Source organism: Lynx rufus, unplaced genomic scaffold (genome assembly GCF_022079265.1).
Source record: "Lynx rufus isolate CCGP_SWC_20201006 ecotype Redwood Valley unplaced genomic scaffold, mLynRuf1.p SCAF_5, whole genome shotgun sequence".
Taxonomy (NCBI): domain Eukaryota; kingdom Metazoa; phylum Chordata; class Mammalia; order Carnivora; family Felidae; genus Lynx; species Lynx rufus.
Window position 1 is genome coordinate 36,921,391 of NW_025814867.1, and position 15,307 is coordinate 36,936,697.

A 15,307-nucleotide genomic window follows, 5' to 3' on the forward strand; every position below is an offset into this window, starting at 1 on the left:
GTTCATGAGATCAAGCCCCATGGAGCCTGTTTGGGATGCTCTCTCCCCTCTTTCTCTGCCCCTTTCCCCACCCACTCATGCTCTCTCTCAAAATAAATAAATAAAAAGCAATTGTTTAATGCAAAATTTATAACACTGAATTACGCAGTTTATAACAAATCTTGATATAGGACAGGAGTAGCAGAAAGGGAAGGGATAGACTAAATTATTGCAAGTATTTTGTATTTTATGTGAAATGACAACATAATTTTAAGTAGACTGTAATGAATTAAGGCTGTATATTATAATCTCTAGAACAAAAACCTTTTTTAAAAAAAGTATAGCCCACCCCTTCTCCCTTACCCAAAAAGTAAATAAGCAAATATGGCAGGAGAGGAAGAACAATGGAGCAAAAATCAGATGGAGTAGGTAGAAAACAAAATGAAACAAAAAATAGCAAAATGATAGCTTAAACACAGCCTTATCAATAATTACAATAAATGTAACATCATATTCAATATCAGGAGCAAAGCAAAGATTATCTACTTTTCTCAATTCTATTCAACATTGTGCTGTAATAAGATTGTACAACACAATGAGATTGTAATATAATAAGGCCAAAAAAAAAAGGAAGGGAAAGAAGGCAGGGACACCTGAGTGGCTCACTCAGTTAAATGTCCAGCTCTTGATTTTGGCTCAGGTCATGATCTCACAGTTAATGAGTTTGAGCCCCATGTCAGGCTGACAATGTAGAGCATGCTTCGGATTCTGTCTCCCTCTCTCTGCCCCTCCCCCACTGGTGTGCTCATGCTTGCGCGCACGCGCTCTCTCTCTCTCTCTCTCTCTCAAAAATGTTTTCAAAAAATTTTTAAAGTAGAAAATGGGGTGGGTGGGTGGGTGTTTCAGTCGGTTAAGCATCCAACTTTGGCTCAGGTCATGATCTCACAGTTTGGTTTGTGGGTTCGAGCCCCATGTCAGACTTTGTGCTGACAGCTCAGAGCCTGGAACCTAATTCAGATTCTGTGTCTCCCTCTCTCTCTTCCCCCTCCGCTCGCACTCTGTCTCTCTGTCTCTGTCTCTCAAAAAAGAAATAAAATAAAAGGCATACATAGGTATCCTAAGGAATCTTCAAAACAAATACTTGAACCAATAAGTGGAGGCCTTGAGATACAAAATTCATATATATATAAACCAATTGTATTTCTATAAATCAGAAGGAAACTGCTAGAAAATGAAATCTTTAAAATACCATTTACAGGGGCGTCTGGGTGGCTCAATTGGTTAAGCATTGGACTCTTGGTTTTGGCTCAGGTCATGAGTTCGAGCCCTACATCAGGTTGCGTGCTAACATCATGGAACCTGCTTAGAATTCTCTCTCTCCTTCTTTCTCTGCACTTCCCTCGCTTGCTGCTCTGCCTCTCTCAAAATGAATAAATAAAACTTAATAAAAAAAATACCATTTACAGTAGCAGCTCCCCTCCCCCCAAAAATATTTAGCAATAAATTTAACCTAAGAAGTACAAGACCTATGTACTGAAAACAATAGAACATTACTGAGATAAAATAAAGAAGACATAAAGGAGACCTACATCATGTTTGTGAACTGGAAGATTCAGTATTTTTTAAGAAGTCACTTCTCAAATTTACCTCTCCAGTTCATCTTGATTTTAACACAGTGCTACTCCAAATCTCAGCAAGCTTTTTTTGTCATATTCACAAAGTTGTAAGATCACTAATTCTGGGGCATTTTATCACCCCAGAAGGAAACTCTATGCCCATTAGAAGTCACTCGTCATTCCTCCCTTCTCCCAGCTCCTAACAACTATCTGTTTACTTTCTGTGTCTATGGATTTGCCTGTGCTGGGGATTTCATATAAATGGACTCATAAAATATATAACCTTTTGTGACTGACTTTTTTCACTTAGCATAATGTTTTCTAAGCTCATCAATGATATAGGCTGAGTCAGTGCTTTGTTCCTTTTATGACTAAATCCATTGTATGGATATAAGCCAAATCTTGTTTATCCATTAATAAGTTGGACATTTAAATTGTTCCCAATTTTTTCCTATTATGAGCAATTCTGCTGTGAACATTTGTATGGACATATGTTTTTTATTCTCTTGGGTGTGTGTATACGTAGAGATGGAATTGATGAGTCATATGGTAACTCTTTTTGGTAGAAATAATGGAGATTTTAACTGAAACCGGGTTTCATTCATCTAATAGGGAAACTTAATGCACTAACATTTATTACGATTATTATGATTACTGCTTTGTTTTGTGCTTTCTGTTTACTAGGCTTTTCTGTTTATTGGGTTTATTTTCCTTTTCCTGCCTTTTTATTGTAATAATCAGGCCCACGCACATTCTTGATTGTGTGCTCGTACACTCTGTCTCATGAGAGAATTTGGGCATCATATTTCAACTCTGCAGTTGTTAACAAATTTAAACTTCCATGTTTATCTTAAGGTCTACAGTTAATCAAAGTCCCCACTCAGGAAAAGAACCGTAGGATGCTTTCAATTCATTATTTTCCCAAACTAATGGGAAAGCTAATGACTCCCTAGTGAAGTCATCCAAAATGTAATACTAGGTTCTCATTTTTCTTTTAACTTTATATGTTACATTTTAATGATTTTCTATCCATGCTTAACAGTTTTGCTGATTTCTTTACCCAGCAATATTTCTTGCATAACATATTTGCCTTTTCCTGCATTTATTTTTTATTTTGCAGGAGTGCTTCCTCAAAGAATTATTTCAATAGGCTTATGGCTGATAATTGTTCTGGGTCTTTGAGTATTAAACAATGTATTTTACCCTTACTCTTCAATGATAGTGAGACTGGATTTAAAATTTTCCCTCAGAACTTTGAAGATACTACTTAATGGTTTCCTAGTTTACATTTTTGCTGGTGAGAATTTTGATATCAGTCTGGTTCTGTCTTGATTCTTCTCCCTAGAAACTTTTAGGACTTTCTTTAGTCTTCAAGTTCTAATATTTGACTCCCTAGTATGAGGTAATGGTCTTTTTCTTTCCATCCTGCTCAGCACTTGGGTCCTTTCAGTCTGAAGATTGCTATTTTTATCTCTGGGACATTTCCATTGGTAATTTTCTCCGGAACACTCTTTCTGTTCTGCTTCTGGAATTCTTATCAGGTATTGAAACTTCTAAATCTGTCCATCATGGCTCTTCTTTTAATTTTTTGTGTCTTTGTTCATTTGTACTGTATTTTTGGAGAGCCCTCAGTGAAATCTCCTCTTTTACTAATTCAACTTGCAATTCATTTCAGTTAATATTGCTAACTATGAAGTTAACTCTAACGACATCATGATAGTATGTGTGCTTGGGAGCAATGTGTTTTCTCTACAAATGCTGTTATAATTTGCCCAGAAATGAACAAATCCAGCAATTAATTCCAGGGTGTGTGAATGCTTTATGTATAAAATAAATCTAAAGATAGAAACTTCCTGCAAAAATATAAAATTATCTGGAATTTCTATGGTGCTACCCCATGTAGATCAGTACTCAAAGGAAATTTATTATACCCTTCATTTCCTTAAATGTTATCCTCTTTGTTGCGTCTGTGTGTCTCCTTCAGGGTGCTGATTTTCCTCATTGTTTGATGATCTTTTTGGTGATTTCCTCATCTTTATGTTTTTACAGTCTGTTCATCTGCTTGAGTGTTCAGTAGCCTCCTGCCAATGATTGTGAGGGAAGTACAGGACAAGCTGCCAAGGGGCAAGGCTGCGGGTGCTTGTCTCCTGGTGTGGAAGCTCTCCTTCCCTCTGAGGGTCAGCGACTACCTGTGACATAGTACTGTGGTTGCAGCCCCAGTAGGCATCATTACTGCTAGAGCCTGGAACATGCACCCCTGTTGACTGCTGCTTAGTACAGTCTGAGGGAGGGGGAGCTCTCCCAGATGCAGCTTACCTATTAATCATCTCCATGTATGTCTGAGTGTGTGTGTGTGTATGTGTGTGTGTGTGTGTGTGTGTGTGTCCGTCCGTCCATCCATCCTGTGTCTCCAGTCCCCAGCTGTCTGTGTCCCTTGACTCTGGCTTGAAGCTCTCTTCTAACTACTACTTTTGCAGATGTCTTTTCCTTCATCTGGTTCGGGCTGTGGCTTCCTTCAGTTTACTCTTCCCTCCTCCCCCTCCCCCCCGCTGCCATAAATTTGATCTTGTCTGCTTCCAGGAAACTGCTGATAGTCTTTTCTTATTTTCTCTTGCACTTATGATTTGTATTTGTTGAATTTAAATGTTTTCTGAGAAAAGTTTTCCTTAACTACCCAATTTAAAGTCACTTCCCAATTGCTTTCTAGTATATCACCTCAGGTTATTTTCATTGTAACATTTATCTCGACCTAATATTTGTCTTCTACCAGTCTTTCTAGACCTAAGCGCAGACTTCATTAGGGGTCTTAGATATTCTGTTTACTACTGTATCCAAAGTGGTTGGAACAGTGTCTGGTATATAGTAGGCATTAAATGTATGATAGTTGAATTAAGTAACTTTATCTTTTTAAAAAAATGTTACATCACATCTGCTTGAATTACACAAATTTTAGATTTTACACCAGCAACCAGGCTTAACAAATATTTTAGGTTAACCTCTCTGCAAATATTTTAGGTTAACCTTTATTAACCAAATAACTGTCTTTGATTAGAAAGCTGTACATTAATCCATGGACCAGTACAAAGTGTAAAGGTCTTAACCTCCAGCACTTAAATACATATGTCATTAAACTCTGTGAGAATAAAAGCAAAGCTTTGATTTTACTAAGAACAATATTACAGAATGGCCAGGAAAAGTCATAACTATATTTGCTTATAGTTTCTATAAATATATGAGATAGTGTCTATTCTGGTAAATTATAAATCGAAAATACATCATATCATCATGATATGTTATAATGGAGCTCCTTTAGCAAACTCAGATTTCCAAATTCTTAAATTAGGTGAAGGATTCACTCTTCCAAATAAAAACTTTACTCTTGTTCCCTATATCTCTTAGAGTAAATTTGGTAGTTCTAGTCATCTGACCAGCCAGTATATGATAGTAATGAACAATTTTTCAATTTCAATCATAGTTTTCAGGGTCAACCCCTTAAATATTACACTATTAAAACAGCAAAAAATCTACTTAGGAACAGTCTGAGTCACTCCCTATGTGAGAACTCCCTGAAAGAAAATTCCATGTCTGGGCAAGTTTTGAGCAGGCCTCTACTGCTAAGTATAATATTTTTTCAGCCCCCATATAATTGTTTCAAAAGATAGTAACATTTCAATTTTCTACATTGAGATCAAATTTCTTCCCACATTTTTCCGTAAAAATTTTTAAAACTTTATATTGAAAAAACTAAAGAGGAAGTCACTTTATAGAAAACAAGCAAAATTCATCTGTTCCATAAAACAAAGAATACTTAAGTGTGTATCATTCAGAAACCTTCAGATTATATTCCTGCTATGACGAGGATGAGCTTAAACTTCACAGATTTAACCTCTCACATAATTCTGATGGAAATTATTTTAATCTTGTTCTACTTTTATTAATAATTTAGGCAAAGATGCAATTTATACAATTCCAGTGAAAAACATTCTTGCTGTAGAAAAACTGGAAGAGAGCTCTTTCAACAAGAAAAATGTAAGTTACATAAATATTATTTTTAAAGTTTTAATGTATTGGTTGAAAATTTTTAAGAGATTGTTTTTATTTTTGCCATTAATCATTAGTATTTTATAATTGCTGGCTAGAACTGTGTCTTAAAATTGTCCATTATTGCTCCTGAAACTAATGGAACATCATGTGTCCATTGTATTCAAATAAAAAACATTTTTTAAAGTTTATCTTTTAGAGTACAAGCGAGTGAGGGACCAAAAGAGAGGAAGAGAGAGGATCCCAAGCAGACTCTGCACTGAAAGTGCAGAGCCTGATGCAGGGCTCGAACTCACGAACTCTGAGATCACTACCTAAGCCAAAATCAAGAGTTGGACACAACCGACTGAGCCACCCAGGCGCCCCAAATAAAAAATATTTTTAAATAAATAAATTGTCCATTATTGTTGATGCCTTATATAGTCTGTCTAGCCTATTAAAGGTACTTTCTCAGTACGTGCCTAATCTGACCTCTCAACTTGACATTCAAGTCTTTTTTTTTTTTTTTTTGACATTCAAGTCTTTAATAATATAGTCCCAACCAATCTGTGCAATCTTATCTCCTGCAACCACTCAGTATATACTGTGTACTCAAACCAGTCAGGATGATTTCCTGTTTCTCTGTATTTCCCCACTGCTTTGCCCTTACTCATACTTTTTCCTCCATCTGCATTTCCCTCCCTTTATTAGTGTTTATATGATAGAGTTCATTCTTTGGACATGTGTGGCTTCTAAAAATTATATTCTGTGGTACTACTTAGTACCACGTGACTCAGATTGTCCTTGGAACTAACTTACTTGAAAAGTAACAATTCATGGGGTGTCTGGATGGCTCAGTCAGTTAAGTGTCTGCCTTCTGCTCAGGTCATGATCTCGTGGCTCGTGAGTTCGACCCCTCATTGGGCTCTATGCTGAGAGCTCAGAGCCTAGAGCCTGCTTCAGATTCTGTGTCTGTCTGTCTCTCTCTCTCTCTTTCTCTCTCTGTCTCTCTCTGTCTCTCTCTGCCCCTGCCCTGCTCACACTGTCTCTCTCAAAAATAAATGAATGTTAAAAAAAAATTATAAATAAAAAAAAGAAAATAACAATTCATAAGCTACCTGAATAGCAGTTATCTAGCCAAGCAAACTATATTTCTTTTACATAACTTTTTCTGTTTGTACTGTGTTGGTTTTTAGACTCTGTTACTAACTTTTTATCTTAATTGCTTATGAAGATGTTCCAAGTAATACATATGGAGAAACCGCTCTATGTCCAGGCAAATAATTGTGTAGAAGCTAATGAATGGATAGACGTACTCTGCAGGGTCAGCCGATGCAATCAGAACAGGCTCAGTTTTTATCATCCCTCTGCGTATCTCAATGGAAACTGGCTCTGCTGTCTGGAGACCAGTGAAAACGCTCTGGGCTGCAAGCCATGTACTGCGTAAGTTTCTTTCTCATTAAAAAAAGCAATGTTTCAAGTGTGGTATATGGACAGAAAGAAAAATTCTGCCATAAAGTAGAAGGAAGTACTGATACATGCTGCAACATGGATGGACCTTGAAAACATACTAAGTGAAAGAAGCCAGACACAGGCCATATACTATATGATGGCATTTGTATAGTGTATCCAGAGTAGGTAAATTTATAGACACAGAAAATAATTTAGTGGTTGTGACAGGCTAGAAGGAGGGAGATTTGGGGAGTGCTCATGGATACACTTCTTGGGGTGGTGAAAATTTTCTCCAGTGTTTGGCCCAGGTCAAAAAATTGGGGTCAGGATGGGCAATTTTAAAATAGATACACAAGCCTGAGCAAGGAAGGACTTAGCATTCTCTTTCTGATTGCATGGAACAGCCATCGTAGGTAGCTGTGTCGACTTAAGAAGTAATATATTGCTTTTGTGATGAAGCATAGGTGTTATGAAAATGATTTCTCTTTAGATTGGATTTGGATTAGAGTTGCATAATGACCAAAGCTCTCATGGCCCCATTTTATTAGATTATCAGATGAGACTAGATTGCTGAGGTTCCTTCTGCGAAGTTCTGTGGTTCTGTTTTCTAGTCTCAAGCCACCAAAAGTTTTCAGCATGTTAACAAAGTTAAATTTTTCAATGTCTTTAATTTCATTTTTTACCATAGAGGTGTCCCTGCAGACATCCAAATAGATATTGATGAAGACAGAGAAACAGAAAGAATTTATTCCCTTTTTACCCTCAGTTTACTTAAGCTGCAGAAAATGGAAGGTAAATGTACAATTAAAATATTTTTATATAACCCATGATCCTTCATTACCAGTTACTGATATAATTGCTTTGGCATTGTCTTAAAATTGAAAATACCCCTAGCTTTACCAAAATATTACTTATATGAACATTGATAAACTCTCAAGTGGGCGTTTTTCATAGATACTCATGAAAGTACTGTTTTTGCATATATGTGTTGTTCGTAATTAATAAAATGAAAGTATCTGGGTTATCTGTGCATTTCCAGTGGGAAATCTTCCCAGCTTGAAAAACTTGAAAAGTTCTTATGTATTCTAAAAATTACATTTGTGGAATTTAGTTTTCTGATCAGAGATTTTACTGCTCCTTGTAGAGGCTTGTGGAACTATAGCAGTCTATCAAGGACCACAGAAAGAGCCTGATGATTATTCTAACTTTGTAATTGAGGATTCTGTAACAACCTTTAAGACAATTAAGCAAATAAAAAGCATCATAGAGAAGCTAGATGAACCTCATGAGAAGTATAGGAAGAAAAGATCAACTAGTGCAAAATATGGGAGCAAGTAAGTATTTTTAAGATACTCTAAACACATTTTTAAACAGTGTTTGACCGTAAGAGACTCTTGAAAACTGAGACTAAACTGAGGGTTGATGGGGGGTGGGGCAGAGGGGAAAGTGGGGGATGGGCACTGAGGAGGGCGCCTGTTGGGATGAGCACTGGGTGTTGTAGGGAAACCAATTTGACAATAAATTTCATATTAAAAAAATAAATAAATAAACATTGTCTGAGATTCCAACTACTACTAGGTATGTACAACTGACGTGCAGGCCTCCCGCCTACCTTCATCTTTCAGGACCCAGCTCAGAACCTTTCTCTTGTGTGTTAAGTTCCCCTGTCCACTCACACAATGATCTTTGTCTTTGTAGTTCTGGTATTGTTTCTTTATGTTGGTGCTGTACTTTATCACCACTTTTAATGTTAAAATTAATTATTCCATTAAATTGAATACTTAGTAGTTTTGTTTTTACTATTTCTCTTCCTTCTTAATATCTCTGACAGTGCCTTATACATACTAAGTACTAAAAAAAAAAAACAGCTGTGAAAATGCTAGAAGTATTTTATAGTTGATTCTTTGGACTCATCTCAGATGTAGGTGGATATTACCATGGATAACAACAGCAACAACTAACATTTTATTAGAAGCTTAGTCCACTGCTGAGCGCTGTATATTATGTATACAGAGTTTTATATTTTATATCCTATCACTTAGATTGTTTTTAGAATCCCCATTGATGTGGCTTAACCAAAAGGACATGTTTCTACCTCACAAATAAAGTCCTGACTTCCGTGGCTGGTTAGTTCAGCAACTCAGCACTGTCATCAAGGGCTATCCAGCCACCAACCCATCCTCCGCAGGATGGTTTCCGTCCTCCTCAAGCTTGTCCTCTTACGGTCACAGATGAGTTGCAGTAGTTCACTATTTTTATATAATATCCAGAGGCAGAAAGACCTGTTTCCTTCTCACAAAGAAGAAAGAACCTTATCTAAAGTTACCCCCCCCCCCCCCCGCTTTCCCTGGGACACAGGTCTGCACAGTACCAGCACTTAGAATCAGAGTCATGTTCACACAGAGGTGAAGAGGAGAGGATGGTTCTTAGACCAGCAAATGAGTATTTGCCACACTGTGCACTCTCCCACTCATCCTCGCATCAGCCATGGTTATATTCCCATTTCATAGCTAGAGACACTGAGGCTCAGGGAAGTTAAGTGCTTTGCCCAGGGTCATACAGCTGATTAGTGAGGGAGCTTTGAATCCTTGTGCCACCATTTGAAGTATTCTTTAAAAATTACGTGATTATTGGGGCACCTGGCTGGCTTAGTCAGTTAAGCATCTGATGATTTCAGCTCAGGTCATAATCTCACAGTTTATGAGATCAAGGCCCACATTGGGCTCCATGCTGAAAGTGCAGGGCCTGCTTGGGATTCATTCATTCGCATTCGCGTGCGCGCGCTCTCTCTCTCTCTCTCTCTCTCTCCCCCCCTCTCCCTCTCCCTCTCCCAATCTCCCTCCCTCCCTCCCTCCCTCCCTCTCTCCCTCTCCCTCCCTCTCTCCCTCTCCCTCCCTCCCTCTCTCCCTCCCTCCCTCCCTCCCTTCCTCTCTCCCTCTGCCTCCCTCTCTCTCTCCCTCTCTCTCCCTCTCTCTCCCTCTCTCTCCCTCCCTTCTTCGCTCCCTCCCTCTGCCTCTCCCCTGCACACATTCTTTCTTTCTCAAAATAATTTTTTTTAAATAATGTGATTATTAATTACATCTTTGATTTATGAACAATAAAAACAGTTTGACAGATGTAAATGTTTTTGTTCTCCCTGGATAGAAGGCTCAGTACGTTAGAAAGGTTATCGTAACCATCCACATCCTTTTTTTGTTTGTTTGTTTGTTTGTTTTTTGTTTTTTTTTTTTTAATTTTTTTTTTCAAAGTTTTTATTTATTTTTGGGACAGAGAGAGACAGAGCATGAACGGGGGAGGGGCAGAGAGAGAGGGAGACACAGAATCGGAAACAGGCTCCAGGCTCTGAGCCATCAGCCCAGAGCCTGATGCGGGGCTCGAACTCACGGACCGCAAGATCGTGACCTGGCTGAAGTCGGACGCTTAACCGACTGCGCCACCCAGGCGCCCCTGTTTGTTTTTTTAAGTAGGCTCCATGCCCCCAATGATGAGGGGCTTGAACTCACAACCCTGAGATCAAGACCTGAACCAAGATCAATAGTCAGACGCTTAACTGAATCCTGTCTTTTCTATGTTAGTGTAATTGGCTCTCTTCCAACAGTGCTAAAACAAGTTTTCTTGGAGTCCCTGGAAATTTCCATCTGAGGTCCTAGCCAATGCTTGACCACCCTTCTTAAATAGTACCTATCCCCTCCCACACACACACTGTATCTTTTCCCAGCTTTATTTTTCTCTATTAAAAAATGCCAGTCTCTCTTGTACTAAATATCTTCCTTGTTTGTTTTACTTTCCCTATGCCAGAAAGTAAGCTGTGTGAGAGCAGGGTTTTGTCTATTTTGTTCACTACTGTATCCATAGCTTCTAGAATAGTGCCTTACATTTAAAAGGTGATCAGTAAATACTTGTTGAATTAATGAAATAAGCCTTGACGTGGGAGATTATCAGGGGAAAATTATACTTAATGGATACTATGAGATAATTTGTCACTTTTTAAAGTTATATTTTCTGACTTTTGAAAAATGGTTTTCTTTTATTTTTTAGGGAAAATCCAATTGTAGGAAAAACATCTTAGAGTGTGACCAATTGATTCAGAAGAACTGGAAAATACTGTTTTTGTTGGAGTTTTTCAATTCATTATGTATTTTGTTCTTAGTATTTAAGAATGAACATTGGCTTCAGTGTCACCTGCATTCACGTTGTATTTAATATTTAATAATTGAAAGTAACTGGGAATCCTGGTATTGATGCATTACTAGAGAATTTGAAATTCAAGATTCCCTTCGTATCTTACGTGTCAAAAGCCATGCGTCTGCAACTTGTTTTTAATAGAAAGAATCTTCCTAAAGAAGCTTTGTAACAAAAGAACTCCTCCATAGCAAGCAACCATCTCTTCTTGTAACACTCCATGTTCTGTGGACTTTCACTACCATTAGTGCCTGCTCTATACTGCCAGTGTTGTGTTTTACTAGAGAATCCCAATCCATGACAATTCAGAGCTTTCCAATTAGTTCATCTAGACCCTCCCTCTTCAAAAAAGAAAAAAAAAAAGAGATTTTTCCTTTTGTCTGTTAGTCATTACAGATTACATTAGGGACTTTAGAAAACTGCCAGAGCATCCTTGAAGGTTGGTGGATCCTTTTGCCTATTTAAAGATGTAAACAGAACCCAGACAGGAGGAATCAGAGAACATATACTGTTTTGTGCATCTTGTTTACATTTGGGATGAGTGATGGCAGATGAAATACAATGAGATCACTAAATTTTTGTTGTTGTTTTAAATATCAGGTACTCATTTTCTTGATTTGAGAGTTCGAGTTAATATGACTTGTAAGGACGTCTCTTCTGAAAAAGAAGAGACAGGAAACGGTGAAAGACGGTGGTAGGAAAATCCCTTGACTTCACCCGTTACTCCGCATTATTATAAGGGCCACCACCAGGACACCCTCCTCCTAGTGTGAGGTTGGGAGCTAACTCGAGAACAGTCACTCGGCGCACTTTAATAATCTGGGCTGCCCCAGATTATACTTTAGATACTCTGTGGTATCTAATCTTTATGATCAGTTGAATGATCAGTGTTTAAGTCTAGAAATAGTGCTTTCCTGAAAATGTTTATATTTCATTGCTGTTTTCTTATTGCCTGCTAGCCAAAAGGAGTGTGGGCAAGCAACTGTTTTAATTCTGTTTTTCCGTAATGATTTACTTTTATCCTAAAAACCATAATTGTATATAAGCATTCGAAGCAAGTTGCTTCCTTGAAGTTAAGAGGGATACAAATTGCTTCATCAGTATTAAAAACCATGGTACTCTTATTCTGTCTTTTTAAATTTAAATCATTTTCTAAATGTGGTACCTTGAACCTTGGAGTATTTACATATTTCTGTTTAAAACTGTGACTTATCAATGTAAGTCTAGCTAGTAGTGCTTTTTTTGTTTTCCTGAGCATAAGCTAAACTTCAGGATATACTTTGCCAGTTACGTTATTGGTGAGTAGTTGTTTTTAAATTATATTATTACTAGGGAATTTTTTTAAAGACCATTGGCACACAATCAAAGTTGTTCCATAAATGATTATAACTGACCAATGTATTTCTCTAAATGACTTGTTAAAATCATTTGGTTTTATTTAAGAATCAGTCCTAGTCTCCATTATGGTAGGTTTATTCCTGGCCCATTTTAAAGACAAATTTGAAAGATTCCTTTAAATTTTATGAGCTTGTATATTCCATAAATTACACTGATTTATCAATGTGAAAGAATTTAACCATTTAATAAATTTCTCATTGTTGAATTTCATTCAGATTGAAATGTCCTTTTAAGAGTCTCTGAGATGTCTACCTGAAAAGGACATGTGAGCATTGCCAATTACCACTTGTTACTCTCCAGTGGCTGTTTTAGCCCTCTGCTAGTTCTTCAAGGCAAAAGAAATATTTTTTTTAATATTTCTGATATCAAATCCCCTATTATGGTGGTTTTTAAAGATTATGGCATTATCAAAGGGACCAAGGCTGTGTGTGAATACATGACTCTGAATTTGAAGGGAAGAGTTCAGTCATAAAGTTATTTTTTTCACAGGACACTTTTAAACACCCTGTTTGACTGGAATTAACCGGTTTGGCACAGCCTAAACAGAAGTAATGTGAAATTAAATTAATTTTCTTTAAAGTCTTCTGAAATAAAAGACCATGTCAGTAGGATCTTAGGATAACCTAGGTACTTGCTTCCAAGGGCCTCATCCCTCTGTTGTTACTTAGGAGTACTTTGGTTTCTGCTATGTGATGTGCTTTCTCTGCCTTTTCCACACTTGAAAACTACATGGCAGCTCACTTCACCCTAAAAACCTGAAAACGCCTAGAAGGACAGAAAAGGATGATTTGGAAAAACCCTTGCCATAAATGCCAGTTCTGGTTCTTAGTTTAGCCATTTTCATCAGTTGCGATTTTGGCGATCTGTTGTTATTGTTTGTTCTGGGGTTTTTTTAGTTTGGTTTTTTAATAGTCATTTAGTAAGATGATGGCAATAGCAAAGTTTTTTACTCCCAGGAATATTAATGTATCAAGTTGAATGATTTTATTTGCCAAAGAAGTATGTTTTAATATCACGGGTAATGGCTAAGTGTCAAAACTAGGTTTTCCCTTATCATAAAAGAAAAGTGATGAATGATGTGGCTTTTGTTTGTTTCTGAAGCCTGATTTCATTCATAGACTCATTAGTGCCAGGTTTTAGAGAACAGACTTTTTTCTTTTTCTTTCTTTCTTTTTGCTTTTTTTTTTTTTTTTTTTTTTAGTAAAAGCACCTTTAATTTGTTCTAACGGTACATCCTGTAATGACAATGCTACAAAGCCTTTTAGGTGTCCTTACAGTATGTGAAAAATACAGGACTCATTCTAGAGTTAAATTACCTGTCATGACTGATGTTATTGGCTTCCATTTTTATTAACTTGGAAATTAATATGTTGCTAGTAAATATTGGTTTTTACAGTGTCCAGTTTGAAAATATAAGTTATCAAAACTTAATGTAGTGAATTTGTGTAACCATGTTGTATTGTTGAGAATGTATTTTTATTTAAATTTTATTTTCTTATCAAGAGTATTAATAAAAATTAAAAACTTTTGTAACTGTCGCTTGGAAATAACTCAAATAAATTACAAGAAGCCTATTCTTTGTGAGACCTCACTTTCTTACTGGTTTCAGAATTCTGCTTGTTTAAAATTATTATACCTTACCTGTTAGTAAGGAAATAGCAAATTTGAGAACTCCTCAGGAACAAAAAAGAATAAAGCAATCTGGAAAGAGCTCAGATTCTTTTCTTGCACTTAACTAGGCTGATTTTTGATGCACTATGGTCCTTAATTTGCTTATTCATTCAACAGACTTGTTTTGAGGACCTACAGAGTGAAGGCACCATGCAGGATTCCTTCATTCCCGATAGCCAGGCACATCTGGTATACAGGAATATATTCCCCTCCTGTCTAGGTAAGTTGTTTAGAGCTGACTTTTTCAGCCTATGTTAGACTTTAAAAAAAAAAAAAAATTTTTTTTTTTAATGTTTATTTCTGAGGAAAAGACAGCACAAGTGGGGGAGGGGCAGAGAGAGGGAGACACAGAATCCAAAAGAGGCTCCAGGCTCTGAGCCTGGGGCTCAAACTCATGGGCTGTGAGATCATGACCTGAGCCGAAGTTGGACACTTAACCAACTGAGCCACTCAGGTGCCCCTAGACTTTTTAAAGTATCCTGTGTTCTACTTTTCTCAAAATGTTGGCATCAGAGCTTTTCTGGTTACTCAGGTCCTACACATTAGCCTGCCCTATAGTTTGACCTTTAGTGCGGTCCGTCTGGATGTTAGGATTTCACCATGTTGTGCCATGCTGAATTCTCTAGAAAATATAAAGTAACAGCACCAAAGACCGGGTTAGTGGGTAGCTTGTGCCCACAACGAGAGCAGCTAGGGTGTTTCCCCATTAGTGCTGCAGCAGCCCTCTTTTCATTTCTAAATGAACCTCTGTAAAATTTAGCCCCTGTGACTCCAGAAGAGTTTGAGGTTAATAAAGAGGAACAAGCAAGGTTCCAAATACCTAGGGATCCTATTTTTATTGAGATACCAGAATCCTGCTCATACTAGCTCATGTATTAGAACTTGTCAGAAACATCAGTGACTTCAAGTTATAGTCTGTGATATGAACAAGCTAGTTCTTTGACGAGAGAGGCTGTCCTACTTTTCCCTTTCCAAATTTCAGGATTCCA

The 15,307-nt window shown here is 37.3% G+C and overlaps 1 protein-coding gene across 3 annotated transcripts in view; it reads left to right on the top strand.

Moving 5' to 3' along the window:
- RASA2 (RAS p21 protein activator 2) overlaps nt 1-14,175 on the top strand; it is a 123,812-nt gene extending 109,637 nt beyond the window's left edge. For 2 of the 3 annotated variants that reach the window (XM_047099213.1, XM_047099214.1), the window contains exons 20-24: nt 5,542-5,624; nt 6,850-7,058; nt 7,756-7,859; nt 8,212-8,401; nt 11,106-11,235. In XM_047099213.1, the coding sequence (XP_046955169.1) occupies nt 5,542-5,624; nt 6,850-7,058; nt 7,756-7,859; nt 8,212-8,401; nt 11,106-11,136 (617 nt within the window). In that variant the 3' untranslated portion in view covers nt 11,137-11,235. Of the gene's footprint in view, nt 1-5,541; nt 5,625-6,849; nt 7,059-7,755; nt 7,860-8,211; nt 8,402-11,105 lie in introns of all 3 variants that reach the window. The other variant, XM_047099216.1, reaches the window with a different exon arrangement.
- Nucleotides 14,176-15,307: the final 1,132 nt, after the last annotated feature.